At 43.8% G+C, this 19311-nt stretch overlaps 1 protein-coding gene across 2 annotated transcripts in view; it reads left to right on the top strand.

Annotated features, from left to right (window-relative positions):
- The first annotated feature begins 4170 nt into the window (after window positions 1-4170).
- The window catches only part of KIAA0930 (KIAA0930 ortholog), a 76445-nt gene continuing 61304 nt past the window's right edge, over window positions 4171-19311 (top strand). For both annotated transcript variants that reach the window (XM_087764564.1, XM_087764563.1), the window contains exon 1: window positions 4171-4647. In XM_087764564.1, the coding sequence (XP_087620690.1) occupies window positions 4503-4647 (145 nt within the window). In that variant the 5' untranslated portion in view covers window positions 4171-4502. The remainder of the gene's footprint in view (window positions 4648-19311) is intronic.

Genomic DNA, 19311 nt, shown 5'->3' with positions numbered 1-19311 from the left:
GTAACTACAAAGGACAATTTTAGCCGAAAAAATCTCATAACATTCTATAGATAGAATTTTCAGAAGCTTTAATTGTAGGTTTAATCTTGGGAGGAGAATTAGTCTTGTGCTGAACACTGCAAAGTTCCAGAAGTAACTTTGAATTATCTTTCAAGCTGACCAGTTTAATATAATTTATAATGGGAGGCCAAAAATTGCTGTGTCCTAAGTCAAAATGCCTTGATGCAGTTAGGGAGGCAATTAAGTAAAAATTGCAGAATTAATTTTCGCATATAAACTCACTGGATGGCCCACTGACCCATGAGCATGCCTTCAGCAGAAAGCAGCAGACTGATGAAGACAGAGATACCCCAATTCATGACTAAAGTATGATTAGAATTTTTAAGCAAATTGCTTAATCTCTTCAGCACAAAACTGCATTTCATGCCCTGTATCTTTAAAGTGGCTATAACATTCTTTTGCCACATGTAGCTGTTATAAATCTGAATTCATTATTATCAGTAAAGAAAGACACTAAAAAAATGAGGGTACTTTGCAAGCTTGTAATGGGTTGACTAGGACTTTCAAAACTTCAGAATTACAAAGTCTATTCCTGCAACAGTTTTTGCACATACGGAGCCCGAAGCACGTAAGTAACGCTGATCTTTCAGAGGCTATAAGTAGCTACACAAGTTTTGGTAGGGTCACTGCTGTAAGGCACATATAGTATAGGACTCATCCATTAGAAAGACATTCAAATGCATTAAATAAGCCCATACCTGCTAACTCACAAACTTATTTTAATTGTTAGATATTCACACACCATGTAGTCTTAGGAGCATGCACTGCAGACTATCACTATTAGCTGCTACTAAAATAAATACAGTAAGGAAAATATAACCTTATATAAATAACTTGCTTGACTTTTGTGTAAGCATAGCAAAGCTTGGCTATTATGGACTAATTCAAAAGACATACTTCACAACATTAAGTCAGCTAGTTATTTACAATGAACTTGAGTTTTTGTATTGTTTTAGGTTTCTGCTGTATAGAACACATATCCTAAGTTAAAGAGATGCACCCAGCCTATTCACTGACCTACAGCCCATCCATCTTGTTGATCAATATACATATTTTACATCAGGACACAAAGCGCATTATTATCTGAGAAAGCAAAGGGATCTATTGCCAGGGCACTGTGCAAGCTGGAAGCTCCCTGGGGGCCAGGGAACTGGGGGGGAAAGATTCCCGGGTTGGCAGGGCCCTTGGGGGCCACAGCTCAGCACTACAGAACCTAAGCAAGGGAATAGGGTAAACCAGAGCCCCAGTCAAAAGGTACCTCCATGGTCATGAGGCAGGTCCATGGCCAAGCTGAGAAGTCAGCCTTCGGGTCAGGGGCCAGATCAACAGCACTCATAGCCAAACATAGACACAGCTGTAGCAGAACCAAAGACCAACCTTCCTTCACCATAGCTCAGGCAGAGCCTCAGGGCTGAGATTAAATAGAGTCCCCAGCCTGTGAGTGTGTGTGGAGGCCCCAGGTGAGGCTGGTCAGGGTCATTAAGGCCTATTAGTGCCCCCAGGGCCCTAACACCCATTACTCCTTTTGCAAGATAGAGAGTTTATTATTTTGTGTGTAATTGAGTTCAGTGAGAGCATGCATGATAGGATAGGGCTCTTAATACCCATTATAGTGAAAACATAGCGCTAAGTGTCGGTGAAGAAGACCTTTAGGAGCAATACCTAAAGACAGAATACAATCCCCCCTCACCATCAAGAGTTTGGCTAGACAGAGGGGTTTGTTGTTTTAAAATGTACCATGGGATCTTTAAAAACCAAAATCAATTAGCATTTCCGATTTCTAACTGATCTTAAGGGTACTTAATCAATAGCCCCTTTAAGAAAACAGACTTTATCCCCCATCTTCTGATCAGGAGCTGTGATCTACTAGGATGTGCGCTTGGCTAGGGAGGCCTATGAGAAGAAAAACAACTGAGGATTTTGTCCGTGGGCCTGTTTTGGTAGAAGTCAGAGAAAGTTGAAGGTAGGGCTAGGAACTGAGTAGGGGCAGGAATACCATTTCTTTATACAAAAGGCCTGGATGGGGCAGCAGAAGGTTCGCCTAATCGCTTTTTTAAGCAGGGTTGCTGGAACTTTAGGGTGAGCGTTCAGGGCTCAGCAGAGGGACTGAACTGCTGGAGGGTCTGGAGAAACTGCTGCTGGGTTGTCTACTGGCTGGTGACACGACAAGTGTCATATTTCCATGTACCCCTAACATGATAGTGGGGTTGGGATCAACCGGTAATCTACTGGGGAAAAATGCCCAATACTAAAATGCCTTAGCTAGTACAGTGTGACGTGAGGTAAATGAGATCGCGAGCTCCTCTGGCAGCAGAGAGCTTCCTTCCTCCTGTCTCAAGTGTCATATCTTGGCAATGTCAGGAACAACTTGGAGGCTAACAGTATAGGACAGTCTTCGGCTGCTCTTCCCCTTTGTAAGCCCGTGGGATAAATAACTCTAAAGCATGCATTTACAGGGCCAGCGTGTGACTGCAAGTCTTCATTCTCTCCGAGAAACAGAACTATCAGATTTAACAATGGAAGAGGTGCTTAAGTCCTGTGCTTGTATGTCCACGCCTTCCATTGCTTTGTAAAAAAACAGATATTTTACTAGCAAAATGCTACATCGGCTTCAAATTTCTCTCATGTGTCCAATTCAGCATAGGGGCCTTCCACAGAAAATACTTTTGTCTATACCCCTGTAACGGAAGATCAGTATATGGTTGTAAATAGCGTTCAGCAGGTGTCTGATTGTTAGTTTATTGGTGTCAGAAGTTGACATGAAACTGAAATTGGAAACACGGTGTAAACGTATGCTATTTTGGAGAACAATCGTATAGCGTTTGAACACTTTTCTTTCTTATTAAACTGTAGCAAAAATCCCAGCTCTCAAATGATGTCAACTCAAGTCTTAAGTCCTCTGTCCTCTTCTCTCCTTCCCACCACTGCCTTCAAGGCCCGCTAAGTTTCAAACAGGACTTCAGAGAGAAGAAAAGGCTGCATAAGCCTTACAATATTTTTAGGAACTGAGGAGAGCGTAAAGTAATATTATAAACGAAAAAATGTTGAGCAAATTGTTTGCAGAAGGACTGGGCAGGCAGTTGTATATCTCTCCATCTGTGGCTTAGCAAATCCTTAATTTATGAGCTGGGGAAGGTTTGGCTGTTATTGGTATCTGCTGGGAACAACCAGCAGCAGCAGCAGTGGGGCTTGGGGTCCAATCTCTGCAGCACAAGCTGGCTTGTTCCCAGAGACCACCCAGTCCTCATTTACATTACACCTAGGAGCAAAACGTGCTAATGCTAAGGGAGAGGTGACCCGGCTCTGGGTAGACACTTCAGGGGATGCCTTAGGCTGGGTTTTGTCCCCACAGGGCTGTACATGTATGGTTACAGGTGAGCAAGAAGGAAGCAGCAGCTCAGGAGATTTGATGTCAGTGGGGCAGGCAGGAGAGCTCTGCCTGCAGCGGCAAGAGTCTGGGGCCAAATCTGTGGGACACGGTGAGAAGGAAGGAGGGGGAAGAAGGTGGATGATGGTCAAGCGTGTGGCTCTGCTTTCCTCGCAGAGAAAAGCACCTGCCTGCAGGTGGATTTTCTTATCTTTCTGCTTGGCCTTGTGGGGTTACAGACCACCTGAAATACTGTTTTGCATTTTCTGCTTGGACATGCTTGGTTCTTCCTACAGGAAAAGGTATTTTTCACCAACGTAGCCTGTGAAAAGCAATACTTGTGGGTGGGAGCCCGGGGGAATACGCAGGGGGTTTATCCTGGGTGAGAGAGCTCTTGCTGATGTCCTCAGAAGACCAACCTGCCCATGGCACCCCTCTGGTTTTTCTCCCTCAGCTTCCCGAGGAGGTCTTTCCATCCTAACCCCCACAGCTGAAGGTGTGTTTGTGCAGCAAGGAGTCAGCTCTCCAGCAGGTTTGCGTCGCAACAGGCCCGCGTAAATATTTTAGGTTTATATTTTGGGTTTATGCCCAGTTACCGCCAGGAAAACCCCGCTAAGGGACAACGAGGCGCCCGCCGCGGGAAGGGGGGCGTGGCCGCCGGGTCAAGGCCCCGCCTCCGACACGCCCAGGGGCGTGTCGGAGGCGGGGCCTTGACCCGGCGGCCACGCCCCCCTTCCCGCGGCCGCTGTAGCAGGAAGCGGCGGAGCGCAGCCGCGTAGCGGCGGTGGAAACGATCGTGGCGTCCCGGGGGGCTGCCGGCGACGCCCGGGAAACTTTCTGAGGGGGAGCCGGGGAGGGTCGCGCCCCTCGCCGAGCCGGAGGAAGCGAGGCGGGAGGGAGGGTTTCTCGCCGTTGCCACCGGGCGGCTTCCCCCCCCCCTCCGCCCCGTCTCCGCCCGCTGCTGCCGGGAGAGAGCCGTGCGGGCGGCGGGGGCGGCAGCGCCGGGTGCCGCGGCCGCCTCCGCGGGGCGGCCTGACATGAGATCATCGCCGGCGGCAGCGGCGGCAGCGGCAGCATGGCCTCTGCCAGGAGCGGCGGCCGCGCCGGGCCGAGGGACGAGGAGGCCAACGGCGACCTGGACCGCTCCCTGCAGCAGATGCTGCGGGCGATAGCGGAGGAGCGGAGCCGCGCCGGCCTCCGCCAGGAGATCAGCGGCCTCGGTGAGTCGGCGGCCGGGGCCTCCCCGCCGGGCTGGGCGGGGGGGGGGGGAGCGGCGGGGCGGGCGCGGCGCCCCGGGGCCGGGCGGCCCTCGGCGGGAGCGGGAGCCCTCCGCGGCTGCGGGCTGGGTCCGGCTCCCGGTTCGCCGTGTGCAGCCGGTGGCGGTGTCCTGGAAACCTGTTGTGTGCTGCCGGGCTGTGCCGCCGCTACCGGGGTGGGCCCTTTTTCCTCCCGAAGTCCCCGAGAACCGGAGAGAGCGGCTTCTGCTCCATTGTCTGAAATGCCCTTGGAGAGAAATGGTCAGAAGGCACCGCGCACATAAGCCGGTATTTTTTTAAAGTATAAGCTATGTGTCATGTGTTTTGGAATACAAACAGAACACATTTTTTGTAACTCTTGCCAATGCATGCGGTCGTATGGCTCTCAAATGATCGCTGTAGATTTTTTTTTTTTCCTCTTCTGAGTCAGACACCTCCCTTCCCTGAGTAAATGGCTTCACGCTGCTCGCCATGGTCTAGTAAGCACATAAGGTTGTGGATCTTGGCGGTCAGTTAATTTTTTAAACCATGGAGGTTTTCTTCAGCTTTCTGGCTATCTTGTTTATTTACATCTCGATCGATGCAAATTTTACATGACACATCTTTATTTAGCTTTTGGCAAAGCCTATGCATTGCAAAATAAGTTTGAAGTTGAAATTCAGTTGACTTTAGTTGGTACGGCAGCTCCCTTAACCAAAATCCTTCCCATCAGGAAACTCTTCTGGCTAGGCTCATGAATAGAAATCATTCATTTTTCTGTGCAACAATAAAGGTCACAGACAGAAGTTTTTGATGTGAGGAATTAGGTTTCTACCTAATTCAGAACTTTTGTGTATCCTGGACTGGACCCATGCTCTAAGGGGATGAATGCCCAGAAGTCTTTGGAGGGTCAGGGCTTTAAATTATGAACAGAGGTGTGCAATACTTCTCTTGTTGCTTCCATGTGGCCTTTGTTAATGGCTCATCCTTCCTCAGCTCATCTATAAGGTCCTAAAAGTCTTCATTTCTGAGTCTTCCTTATGAGCTCAGAATGAGTTTTTGGTTGAGTTTTACTGACTTTGTGATGTGAATTGGCAGGGGAAGCCTCTCCAGTTCTCCGTCTGACCTTTGTGCATCGGTTTGTCTGCCAGTGCTTACTGTGGTCTCCACAGGGAGGAATGGGCTCTCCCTTCTTTATTTTTGCTTTGCATGTAATGAAAGCTTGTGCAAACAAAGAGAAATGATGAGTTTTTCTTGTTTCTTTATGCTTTTTTGTAATGGAATTGGATCTCTGGGCTTTACTGTAGTGTAAAAATGTTACAGGGCCAAATAAAGTGTTGTGGCAAAGAAACTGTAAACAAACAAGAAAAAAACCACAAAATCTAAATGCCTGTGAGATTGCATTCATTGAAAAGCTGTTGTCAGCTCGTGTTTGGCCATATCATGTTTGAATGAAAATAAGGACTCACAGGAATAGAAATATCACCATCGCGTTCTTTTACTGAAATTGGAAAAGGGAAAAACTGTGTTGGCTGGTCAGAGCATAGAAATGCTTCCTCTCCACTTGTGTTTGAACGCATATCCACAGTAGCTCATCGCGAGAAGTCCTGCTGTGTAACTTTGGGATTATCACACAAGTAATAGGACAGTATTGCACCCCTCTTCTACCAGATGAAGGCTCGAAAGGAAAATCTCGGAACTGCTTAGCTTGTTGCACTGAGGGGCTGATCCTGCCCGTGGAGATTTGCCTGTATATGTCTACACCTGTGTGGAAATAGATTATATGTCACCACAGGAGAGCCTCGAATGTTCAGTTTTTATATCCAAGGAACGGAGCTGAACTTTTAGCTGAAAACACTGCAGTTTGCCAAGCTGTTATGCCTTCCCCATGAGTGCAGTGTCCTGCAGGTGGAGAAGTGCCGTAGATCTCTCTGCCCAGGGCAGCTGTGGGTGTAATGGACCTTCAGCCGTGGTGATTGTGGGACAGCATGGCAGTTTTAATGCAAGGAGCATCTGTTTTACGGTGGCTATTTCTGAGCACAGTTGCTGAATATCAGTTCCTGCTGGCGCTCCCCTTGCTAATCCCCAAGCACTGCAGAGTCACGCAGTGGGACCCCTCTCAGGATTAGAGATTGCAAACTCAGGTTGCCATAGGGACGTTTCAGTTGTCACAGCATCTGACCAGTTTTTTAAAATCTATACATATTATTACGCAAAGTTTGGGAGGAACATATTGGGAAGCTTCCTTAAGGCCTAGGAGACAGAGAATCTCTCTGTGTTATAAATCTCCACTTTTGTATATTGAAGGATTTTCCAAGATCTTCATTTCATTGTGTGTTGCACGTTACCTGATATATAACACTGTCACTCCCAGTGAATGAGTGCTCTTTTTCCCTATTCTGTGATTTATTACTAAGTAAATAGTTTAAATGCTTCTCTTAGGAAAAACACTGGGCTTTTGGAGTGGGGCTCAGTAGAAGTTGTAGATGAACAGAAGGTTATCAGATGTAATCCTATACCTTAAATTTATGCACATCTGGACCGCACTAGCAAATGTTGTTTCAGGACGTGCAACGTAGTTGGAACAGCCGTAATCCAGCTGTGCTGGGCGCTAGCAGCACAGCAGATGTAAAGGCTTTTCCCAGAGTTCAGTAGTCATGAAAGTAGTCACGGTCCCGTATGGGTTCAGGTGGCTGACACGGAGGTTTTGTCTGCTCTTTGTGCCTAGGTGCTGTTATTCAGAACAGTCCCAATGATCCAACCTGTGGCACATCACCTGTTGGGCTGCGGGAGGAGCATACCCGCTGCTCGTTTTGTATCAGCGGTGTTTCTTTTTGTAATGGCCAGATCCTTTTCAGCTGTGTCAGTAGGTTAAACCTGCTGTGAGTTTTTCTGAGTTCTCTTGAAATCAGCTGGCAAAGACTCTGACCCTGTTAAATTCTGGGTTTTCCTGGAGTGCTCTTAGCCCCTCAACAATAAAATGAGACTCCCTGGGTCATAATTTGGGTGACCTCTCTCCTTTTGTGTATTTCCATTAAGTGAGCCCCTACTCCCCAGCCTAAGGAGGAAATTGCTTTTTTTGCTGACACAGGATTTTGGTGAGACGAATTGCTTTATTTCAGGAATATCACATGAGCATTTGGACAAGTATTGTCCAAAAATGTAAATCCCCTTGCATGGGATTTTCTGTTTTGTCCTGTTTGTGCAATGTAGAAAATACAGCAAATCTGACATTGTGCTTCAAAATAATGACTCATGCGTGACTCCTCACCAAGCTGCTTAGGGGGAAGGATGATGCCTCTCCGAGAAGAAGTCTCGGTTGGATGTTAGTGTCATCCAGTTGTGCAGAGTATTACACTAGTGTTTGTGTGCAAAGCTTGCTCTGAAATGCCGTTTGTTAGAACGATTCTCTGGCAAAATAATTCCCCTTCTAGGGGAATGACAGACTTGCTGTACATCTCCTTAGCCAGGCTGTGTGTAAGGCTGTGAAGTTACCTTTTTGGCCAAAGCCCTGAACTGGGAGGGGTTTATTTTTTTGGTTGTGCCTGAAACTACTGTGTAATGTTGTCAGATGCTTAATTTCTCTGTGTCCTTCTGTCCTCCAGTGACAAATTGCCCTGCCTTTAGTGTAGCACCGTCTGCTTGCGTGGAGGTGTGACTTGGTGCATACTGGAACTTTTAATGAGTAAGAAAAAATAAATAGGTAGATCTGAATAATGTCTTGAACTGTGACTGATCGGTAGTGGAGATGTGTAGCCAGGCGAAAGGTAGAGAAGTCATAAGGATCCTGAGAAGCAGGTGGCTGCCCCGTGGGCTGCAGGAAATCCAGAGTAAACAAGCAGTTTAGGTTCTTTAGGCACTAAAGGTCTGTAATGGTGGTGGTCGCAGGTGCCAGCAGAGAGGCCGGACCCTGCAGAAGGCCCGATAATCTTACCAGTAATGAAGTGTTTCTTCTGTTTGGCTTCCTGGTGGTAGAGGAGGTGTTCTCGTATTTGACGGACTGTTGATGAGAGGAGGGCAGAGGAGGGTGTACTTGGCATAGGAACAGCAGAAGGAGGAACGTTCATCCTCAAAGTCGGAGGATTGCTTGGACGTGTTTGCACAGCAGTGCACGTCAGGGCTTGTCATGTGAGTAAAGGCAGTGGGATGATTCATGTGCCCAATTATCTTGATGAATAAATCCTGGAAATAAATAGGTCTGTAGCCTTCCTGAGAGAAGGAGAGGTGAGGTGGCATACAGTAAGTGCTCATGCACGTGAGTGTTGTAAAAATATGATGGAAACATAAAGACCCAACTGGGAAAATGTGGGTAGAAGAAGCACGAAGAATGGTGGAAGAAGGTTTTGGAAAGCAAAAGAGGTTAAAATGAAGAATTAAAAAGAATGAATAATTTGGATTTGAAAGTACTAGATTCAGGCCTTAACTCTATCATAGTGTAATAACTTAATTAAATTATAATACTCAAGAAGGATATATTTGCTTCTGAAACTTTGAAGAAAGTGTAGCCACTGAGTAGGTGGAAGTGTCTGCTGAGAATTTGTTGCAGCACAGAACTGGTTTGACAGGAGTAGCTTTCACGCAGAAACAAAACATATTCTTCATTCATGGTTCTTCCTGGAGTTAGTGCAGTGAGTTGTCCAGCCAAAGGTGAGAAACTACAAAAGCTGGGAAGCTTTGTTTTCTTTTGATCTATGAATAACAAGAAGGTGTGAAAATCACATCTGTCCTAACAAAAACTTGAGGGACATATACAACCAAATTCACTAACTATGGGTAATGTCCCCTGTAATGAGTTAGTTTTAATATACAAATATGTTGATAAATTTACTTTCTTTTTGTTCAACACAATTAGAAGGATTTAATTTGAGTTTAAAATAGAATACAGTTTTTATTACTTGTACCTTAATATTTGTACATTTTGTCCTATTTATAAAACGTGTTGCAGCTAATGAATATGAAATGTTCCGTAAAAAATGAACAGTCAAATACTGAAGAGGAAAAAAAAAAGATACTAATGTAAGTAACTTATAAATAGTAAAATAAAAAAAATGTTTATAGAGTAGCTTCCTAATCAGTAAAAAAAAAAAATAAAAAAAAAAAAAAAATCAGTGTTCTAGCCAGGAAGATTCTGTATTTCTTTCCAGGAAAAGTTCTAGAAAGTACAAATGCAAAGCAAGATCAGAAGAGATTATTTAAATCAGAGTTAAAGTAGGTACTTTGAAGTGAAAATGATTTAACCAGCTCACCCTGGGTATCGAACCTCAGATTTGTGTTGGAGGAAGATGAGCAAATAGCAAAGAAATTCCAGTGTGAAAATGGGTATAATGTGATAATGTGATTTATTTTTTTTTTTAGGGGTAGAACGGGAAGATGATTTTAAAGCACTTTTTTTTTCTTTTTTTTTTTTTTTTTTTTTTTTTTGCCTGGCATAGAAAACTGTCTGGGAGAAATTTCTGAAATCAAGCGTGCGTGTAGACATTTGATGTGTAGTTGAGTGCTTGGATAGGGTGGTGTAGGAGAAACCACAGGTGTAGGAGGAACCACAGCTGGAGCCAGTTCTGAGACCCAGTGGGTTTGGTCATGGGCTGGGAATGTGTTTCTGCTTGTCCAGCAGCCCCGTCTGCAGGACCAACAGGGTGAGGGATGTGCTTGCTAGGTCCTGCCAGGGATCTGTCTTGCTTTCTCTCCCCGCAAGGCCCAGGGGCAAGGAGTGGGGCTGGCCGTGCTACAGAACAGAGGGTGGGAGAGAGGAGCTTGTGGTGCTGGTCTGGGACGGGCCTCAGCAAATTGTGCTCATGCGAGGAGTGCTGTTTGTACTCCAAGGACATTAGACTCGGGCAGGTCCGATGGAGGGTAATTTTGGATGCTTGTGTCAGGGCTGGAGTGGGTAATTTTAAAACCAGGGTGCAGCACCAATTTTTAAGGTAATGTCTCTTGCTGTAATGCATCAGTGAGAACAAAGTAGTTGAAGGCGACTGCTAGGAAATTTCCTTTTTGGCAGCAGGGCTGTGCTAGGTGGCGTGCTTTTTGTTGATGAGATTTCTTTCTGTTGGTATCACAGAGCAGAAGAGAGGGTGTGATTTTGTTGTGGGGACTGAGAGGGGGACAAATGAGAATCTTGCACTGGGACTGGGAGACCTTGTGATGTTGGGATAGGATTGTGTAGGATTACGGATGGAGGCAAATAATGATCTTTAATATTAAGGCTGAAGAGAAGGTAACGGGTGTCAGAAGGGTATTGAGATCTAATGCCCTAGGATCCCATCCTGCCACTTCTGCCGTCAAGCATAGGATATTTAGGAATATCCCTACAGGATGAAGTCACGGAGAATGGCAGTCTGGGGTAAACTCCAGGGCTGCAGCCCTGCAGGGTTAATACCTTTTTTTTTTTTATGGTGGTTCATTTAAAATTCCATTTTCGCTGTTTATTAGAACCTTGTTCATGCTGTTGTCACTAATGGCCTGTCAGGCTTTCCATTACACACCAGTGTTTTCAGGGGATTTGTAATTTGGCTATAAAGGTTAGCTTCTGTCAGGAGCTTGACAGACATCATCCCAGATCAATAATGTAATGTGGTCTTTCTTTTATTAGAGCTTTTACATATTTTCTGAGCAGCTGGGTTATTAGTTTATTCTTTCTTTTTAATGGGGATGAAGCTTTATGGGATTTTCATGTGCTGCTCAAGAGTATACATATTCAAATTATAAAAGTCAGACTGGAGATGCTGAAGTAAGGAGGCAAGACTTTTTACAAAACAACAAAAAACCCCCAAATCCCACCCCAACAAAAAACCCCAAAATACCCTTCAGAACATTGTTACCCCAACTAAATCAGCAGTTTAGTTTTTAAAATGAGGCATGCTGCTGTCATTTTTGGATGCTAGCAGAAGTTGCTGGATACCCAATGTTTTGAAAATGGGAGTCCCTCAGGTCTGAATTATGAATCTGTAAGCCTGACAACAGGAATATCAGGGTGTTTTAAAATAGCACCCATCTCTTATGTATGTAGTACTGTAGTTCTAGTTGATACCTGTTTGGTTTTGTTGTTCTAGCAGTATACTCTCTAAATCTTTAATAGGGTACTAGTCGCAAATCCATTAAGTCTGGGTTCTGTTTTGAACTTCTAAGATGGAGGGGAAGTCTGTCTTAGGGATTAAAATACAGCTTACCTTTACAGTTCAGGATGGATCTTCTAAGGATTTAACAGCATATCTGGTTGGATTCTTTCCAAAGAAATGAAAAATTGAATTTCCTGATGGATGAAGCATGTTAGTCTCCCCTCTCATCATCTGTGTTCAGGATGCCAATCAATAGAAAAAGCTCAGAGGATGCAAACTTTTCAACAGTTGAAATACACTGTGTCTTCTGTTCCAGCTACGTTTTGGAAAAAACAAAACCCTGCAATTAGTTAGTAATGATTGTTGCATCTACTTATCCTTGTAAATGGGCTAAGTAGGATCAGGGTAGCAGCTCACTGACATTGAAAGTATTACCATGAAATGAATGATAAGGTGTAAGGAGAAAGTCTGTACAAAATCAATTCATGGTCTCAGGAGCCCACTGAATAGAGAAGCTACTTTCTTCCAGTTGGTATTCAAAAGAATGTAAAACAAGCTGCTTTTGGTCTGTTTGCAGCCTCTTGGGCTAAACAGAGTGAATGTCAGAGAATCAAGGTTGCTCTTTGTGTGTGTGATCCCAAGGAATGTATTGATTACTTTTCTCAATGCAGGAAATAAAATACAGTCAGGATACAGAAACACCAGATACAGCATCATACTGTTCCTGTAGCGGAGCTGTGGTAACCTGGGCACACTTCAACAGCAGTTCTGTTAGCTGAAGTTAATCAGATGCAGCAACAGCCCTGAGTGATGTTTTTCCCTGAGTTCTTACTGTTTAAGGCATGAATACTACATGTAAGGATTTATTGGGTTTTCTGCAATCCCATTTTAGAAACAAGGCTTTAAAACTGAAGTTCTTGTCATTTTGGTTTGCCTGCTCTCTAGTACCGTAGTACCGACTGTGTGCTAGTACTACGCAGAAGCTGAACCCTGAAAACAATAATATTCTTGATCTTTCTTCTCTGGGGGTTCCTTAAACCTATTTCATTAGGGGTCTCGAAGTTAAATCCCTGTGAGGTGAATGTATTGTTTTGCAGGCAAATAAGGTGTTGTGGCATGAAGAGCGATTCCTTTTGGGGCCGTGTCCTTCCTGCCACTGCGGAATGAGGAAATGGCTACTGGTGCTCGTATTTAGGCTGTATCTGGTGTTTCAAAATATTCTTTGCATAATTTTCTTTCTTACAACCGGATTTGTCAGAAAGCGTAGCAAATCGCAGGCAATCAGTAGTCCTTCACGCTAGGACCAATTTTGAAGCATTCCAGGGTGTTTCCAGGTACAATGGTGTGCTGGATGTTCAGAAGTGCGTTTGAGGCCACCCAATCTGTTGTACTGTGTCCGGTTTCCCTTGTGGGAAATTGCATCGTTGGACTCTGTCTCTCCCCTTTAACCAGGATGTGCTCAGTGAGTTGGGCTGAGGCTGCCCTTTGTTTTGATGTTAGCGTTGGGGTGATGAAAATCTTTATGGCTCAATAGCAACCTAGCTTTTTGTAAGCTATCACGCAGAGGAGAGAGGCCCTATATTTAGAAATTGCCAGAGGCTGTCTCCATGTCTGGATTCTCAGCTTCACGAAATTTGCGTTAGGTGTTGCTACCACTTTATCAATCCATTGGGGTTGCAGCAGGTAGGGTCTTCCGTAGGAAGATTGGCAGCACTTAGCCTTTGAACACTTGGGTGGTGTTTCCCTTGATCAAATGGATGTGGGGATGTATTGCTTCTGATTATCTATATGTGGAAGTAATATAGATAGTCTTAGCTCCAATCTCTGTTTGCATGTCTAACTATGAAGCTTGGATAAAAAGAAGTGAGTTGGGAGTTCTTGGTCCTGTCTCACAGGGCTCCATGTGATCAGCAGGAACTTGAGAGATGGATTAAAATGCCAGTGAAGCTTGAGCTGTTTTTCCACTATGAAGAGTTTGATTTAATTGCCTTGAGATGCTGAAACATCATCAAGGTGAGGGAAATGTTTTGAAATGGATTTATATTATTCTGCTAAGAGCCGCGAAAGATTTCACCAGAAATTTATTCCTCTGCTTTTTCAGAGAATAAATACAGGAGTTTGTGAATGTCTAGCCATGTTATATTTTCAATAAGGAGTGCATTTACTTACCTGCTTTAAAGGACCTTGAGAGCTGGATTTTAAATTTCCATAGAACTCAGTGCTCCATAATAATGCACAGCATGTTTAGTGTGATTTAAGTAATCAGTCCTGAGGAGATGAGTTTATTGCCTCATAAGGGTCACTTCTACTTGGTTATTGCCTGAGCTTATCTTTTCAGAAGGAAAGCAGCAAGCTCATCGTTTGGAGATAAAGTTCTGTGTAAGCCTAGTGGCTTCCTAAATAGTCATGATCTAGCTTTTTCTATACTTCATAGGAATGCTTAAATACTTTTTTTCTTGGTGTTAATGAGAAGTTTAATGCTGCCTAAATAATGAAGATCTGAATGGATGACCCATGTTTTTCATAACAAGGGTGACTAAACTCTAGTCAAAGCATCATGTGAGTTGTTAGTAGGCCATGTTTTACGTGAATAAAGGGGAACTAATTTCATCCTCTCTGATCTTTGATATTACAAGCACAGATTACATTATGCTGTGTTCTTTAGTTGACTCATCAGATTCATATTGGATTGTGTTTCATAAGCAACACTTTTTCCTTTCAGTTAAAAAAGAAACAAAGATGTAAAGGTGTACATGAGGTGCTTTGGGGATGCAGGTGCTTTAGAAATGTTCCAGGATCAGATAATTATCATGACATTTTTCACTTTCTTCTGTTCAACGATGTCAGGCCAACTCATTTGTTTACACACACACACACATATACGCATGTGTATATATATTTAATTCAGTGCATTGATCCTATGATAAGAGAAAACTATTTTTTTAATGGAAGAATGATGCCTTCAGTACTTGGTCCATGTTTGAGTGTGCCTAGTTCCTCCTAGAAGCCAATGGGGAAAAAGTGATGGTAAGCCTAACATGAAAAAGTAAAAAAACAGGCAAAATAAAAGAGCCAAAGTATGCTGTTTGCTACTCTTAAAATTTTGCTGGTTTGCATTTATTTCTAAAACAACATTTCTAGGTATCTCCAATATAAAGAGATTAAAAAGTTTGTACTTGCTTGGAATCCTAGGGTTTTGCTCTAAGGCTTGATGATTTGGCTTTTGTAGATGGTACTAAGAATGCAGGTGTTGCCCTCTGAGAAGGCTGGTGTCCCGCTCCTGGAAGCTGTGCAATCCTCTGTACGAGAGGCAGTCTGCCTTACATCCTCACTGTGGCACGGCCGGGAGCACCACCTTCAGCTGGTGATATTTGACTGTCATGAAAATTTTCAGGTGTTGCCAGGGTATAGAAGACTGTCATCCATCTGATGCTTGCTTGAGACTTTGAGTCCTTAGTCAGCCTGAGGTTTTGTCGTTCGTAGCTCTTTTTACTGGATGTTTCTGGCACTACAGAAGGAGGGGGAGGAATGAGTCACACTCTAAACTGGAACACAGTTGAAGTCTGTAACTCCGTATTCACGCACTGAGGAGGGATATACCAACCATGAATGCTGAACTTCAGAGATCTGGATTTAGTGTCTGCTCTTCTGTGGATTTTTGTTGTGATTTTGGGCAAGTTGCTGGCACTCTTTGCACCTGTGTTCCCCATCTGGTATTGGGAAATAGTAAGCCGTTACCTTGGAGGGAAAACTCCTGTGGTTGACAACTCTACTAATGTCTTAGGGACTATGGGTGAGTGGGAGCTGAGAGCTCCCTCTGTAAGCAGCATCCCAGAGGAGTGGAATAGTATAGTCACAGTGGAACGTACCGCGGAAAGCGTGGGTCTGTCCAGTGTCGAATGTCCTCTGCAGTCCTGAGCTCGTTGGTTTGGCAGAAAGATTGAGCAAATGAGAACAGCAAGGAAAACAGAAGACTGACAGTTCATATATTGCAGTGTTAAGTGATTTAATGGCTTTGTTCCCCATCTGAACAAAAACAATGCCTGTAAATAACATAAATTTTGCTTTATTGACAAAAACCATAAGCACAGAGTTGTCTGTGGGGTTTTTGGGTCAAAACTTGAATTCTGAGGTCCTTTCCAACCTGAATTATTCTATGTACCTATGTACCTGCCAGAGATGAAGAAAACTCCAGGTTCAAATTTTTCATCCTGCATTGTTCTGAATGAGGCAAAAGGGGGAAATGAAGCATAGGCATGTCCTTCCTCTTTCTGCTTTCCTGGCAGATTCCTTTAAAAGGAATCACAAATGTTTCTTCTTCAGCAAAATGCTGTGAAAAATGCGGCAATTAAAAATGTAATCCTTACCTTGTACTTGTTTGTCACTGTCTCTTAAAGCCTGAGGTTGAGGGCATTTTCTAAAATTCACAGGAAACAAAAGGACAGAGGGGAAATCAGAGTTTCTGTGACTGTATCTGAAGCCTTTATGTGCCTCTTCAAATGTAAGATCTATGCCTCAGTGCTTTGATGATTGAATGGAAGAATATTAAGATTTATATTCTTTACTACAAAACTCTAGTGGCAACATCAAAAGGTGGTAAACTGTGTAATCAAAATCACAGGGGAGGGTGTTCGTAAGCCCAGTGGTGGGGAAAAGCAGAAAGACATTGCCTTCTTGTGCTTTTGCTGAGGAATTTTCTAAATAAGACCTTTCTTTCTCAACTCATGTGTTCCTACTTGAGACCTTGTCACTGTCATGAGATAGAGGTAGTGACTTCTCAACAGATAAAGGTTGTGACTGTTTCTGGTTTTATAAACCATATTTTGTAATGATTTTTTTAGTCTGGAGAGCGTGGCTGGTTGAGGGTGATGTGGTGGGTGGGAGAGACACCCAGGGAGGGAGGGAGGGCAGAAGAAACAGAACTGAAGTGTCAAACCGTAGTCATGTTGTGGGTTGGAGGCAAAAAGCTAGGAAGTCTCTTAAATATTTAGTCCAATGTCCTATTCCCTGGGCCACTTCACTGGAGTACACTTGTGTGCAAGCCTTCCAGATCTGTAGGGATTCGTAGCTGTGCAAGTCTCTTCTTTGGAGGAGAAACTGGAGTAGCGATGCTGGTTACAAATGGAAAGGGATGGCATGTTTTCAGCAGCTAACGTGTTAACAGTAGGCTAAACCTCCATTTATTAAACTGAATAGTAGCTTTGCAGTAGTTGCTCTCTGTCTTAAGGAGTAGGGTGCTACTGGCTTTAGGGCAGTTGATCTGGGTTCTTTCTGACTGAAGTTAGTATGTCACGGATGTTCCTAAAATTCCTCCTTTTTTTTTTCTTCTTTCTCTCTTTTAACCAATAACGACCATTTTCCCAGAGAGCCAGTTTTTCTTGTTTTCAGTTTTTCTGTTGTGGACTAAATTAAAATCTTGTGCTCTGCTTGGGTCTGTCAAGGAATGATACCTTTCCTCGCATGTATAAGATGCCTGCAGCACAAAAGGCTGGAGTGCTGTCAAGGGGATTGATGGTCTCCAGATCTGCAGTTCTGCAAGTTACATGCAGTGCCTACAGGCCGGCCTTGGACTGGTTTCTTGCCCCTTTAATGGTTTCACAGTGAAGTGATAAGCCGTTAGAGGAAAGATTTTTCTTCCTTGTATGAACATTGTTTGTTTAAAGAGAGGGGCCTGCTTTTGCAGTAAGAGGAGGTCTCACTGGGATGTATGTGAGTGGGCAGACAGTCTTCATTATTATTTTTAGCTAAACAACTATGTTTGTTATCTTAGAAGCCTGTGTTAATAATAATGGAAATGCTAAAGGGAGTGCTGCCTAATTAGTTGAAACATCTAGGCAATGGCAAAGACATTCAGTTTGTTGGACGTAACATTAACTACCACTTCGCTTTAGCCTGAAGACTTGAGAAAGTAACCCAAAGTGAGATTTTTAAAGGGCTTGTTTTTTTAAGAAGTACCTTCTTCTGTAGATTAGTATTATTACGTATGCGTGTCAAGTTTGGGTTTGAGTGAGGTTTGGATGCAGCTTCTGGGGACCTGAACTACCATGTGTTATGAGAGGCTGAAGTACAACAAAGTAGCTGATGACTGTTGTATGAAAATGAGTTTATTATTTCTGTGCGCTAAAGTTCAGTAGCAAATAACTGTAGCCTGTCAATTGTCTTGATCCTTGGTATGATTAGATATTTAAAGTAAACTGGCAGATGCCTGTAAGATGCGGTCTCGATTTGGTGTTTCATACTGACATATGATATTTAATTACTTCCCTCTAAATGTAACATCGAGGATTGCTCTGTCTCGGAAAGTATTTCTCAGATTATTTATGGTTGAGTTTGAATTCCACTTTTTCAAAGTGAGTATCTGTAGATGGTGCACAGTAGCTTATGCTTTTAAATCCTGTGGGCTTTGATTCAGTGTTAAGTGTTAACTAAAATGATGGTTTCCACAGCGTATGTAGATATCATAGAATGGTTTGGGTTGGAAGGGACCTTAAAGATCATCTGGTTCCAACCCCCCTGCCATGGGCAGAGACACCTTCCACTAGATCAGGTTGCTCAAAGCCCCGTCCAACCTGGCCTTGAACACTTCCAGGGATGGGGCAGCCACAGCTTCTCTGGGCAACCTGCTCCAGTTGCCTCACCACCCCGATAGTGAAAAACTTCTTCCTTATATCTAATCTAAATCTACTCTCTTTCAGTTCCAAGTCATCACCCCTTGTCCTATCACTACGCTTCCTTGTAAAAAGTCCCTCTCCAGCTTTTTTGTAGGCTCCTTTCAGGTATTGGAAGGCTGCTATAAGGTCTCCCCAGAGCCTTCTCTTCTCCAGGCTGAACAACCCCAACTCTCTCAGCCCGTCTTCATAGGAGAAGTGCTCCAGCCCTCTGATCATCTTCGCGGCCCTCCTCTGGACTCGCTCCAACAAGTCCGTGTCCTTCTTATGTTGGGGGCACCAGAGCTGGACGCAGTACTCATATATACATATATATACATATATATAAGAGAGAAGACTAACAGGAGGAGGTGTGAACTTTAAGAATACATTTTACAGGTTTTTTTCTAGAGAAGGTTGTGTTTGTGTTCTCAGACATGATGATATGCAGCAATCTTCTGCAGCGGGAGAAGAACAAGTGCAAATGGAACTGGAGAATTGAAACAAATGTGGATGTGAGAAAGCAAGGTCTCCCGCACCTTCCCCTTCTGAGTAATACAGAAACCATCCCAAGCAAAATAAAGGAGAAAACCACAGTGCCCAGGGTCTAAGCACTGAGGCTTCTTGATACTTTCGTGCAAGCGAACAGTTGTTTTCCTTTGGTATTCTCTTTACGTGCATGAAATGAAGTAACAAATAAGCAAGATTTTTTTTTTTTTTCCAGGGTGGGAGGAATCAAAAGAAGGTCCAAATTTGGGGAAGCTCTAAAACCCCAGCCAAACTTTGTGGCTAGTGTTCAAACTCAGGCATGTTCAGTTACACCTTTCTCTGTCACTTTTAGTGGTCTTTCAAAATACTGCACAAAGATTCATATGTCCATTGAATTTTGGCAGCCAGTATCAAATGTATTACAGCAGTGTAATATGATATTATGTGGCTGTCAT

The sequence above is a fragment of the Nipponia nippon genome, unplaced genomic scaffold (genome assembly GCF_047370975.1).
Source record: "Nipponia nippon isolate SJK-2023a ecotype South Korea unplaced genomic scaffold, ASM4737097v1 scaffold_3, whole genome shotgun sequence".
NCBI lineage: Eukaryota > Metazoa > Chordata > Aves > Pelecaniformes > Threskiornithidae > Nipponia > Nipponia nippon.
Note: the sequence above shows the minus strand (reverse complement) of the source record. Positions and strands in the feature narration are given on the sequence as shown.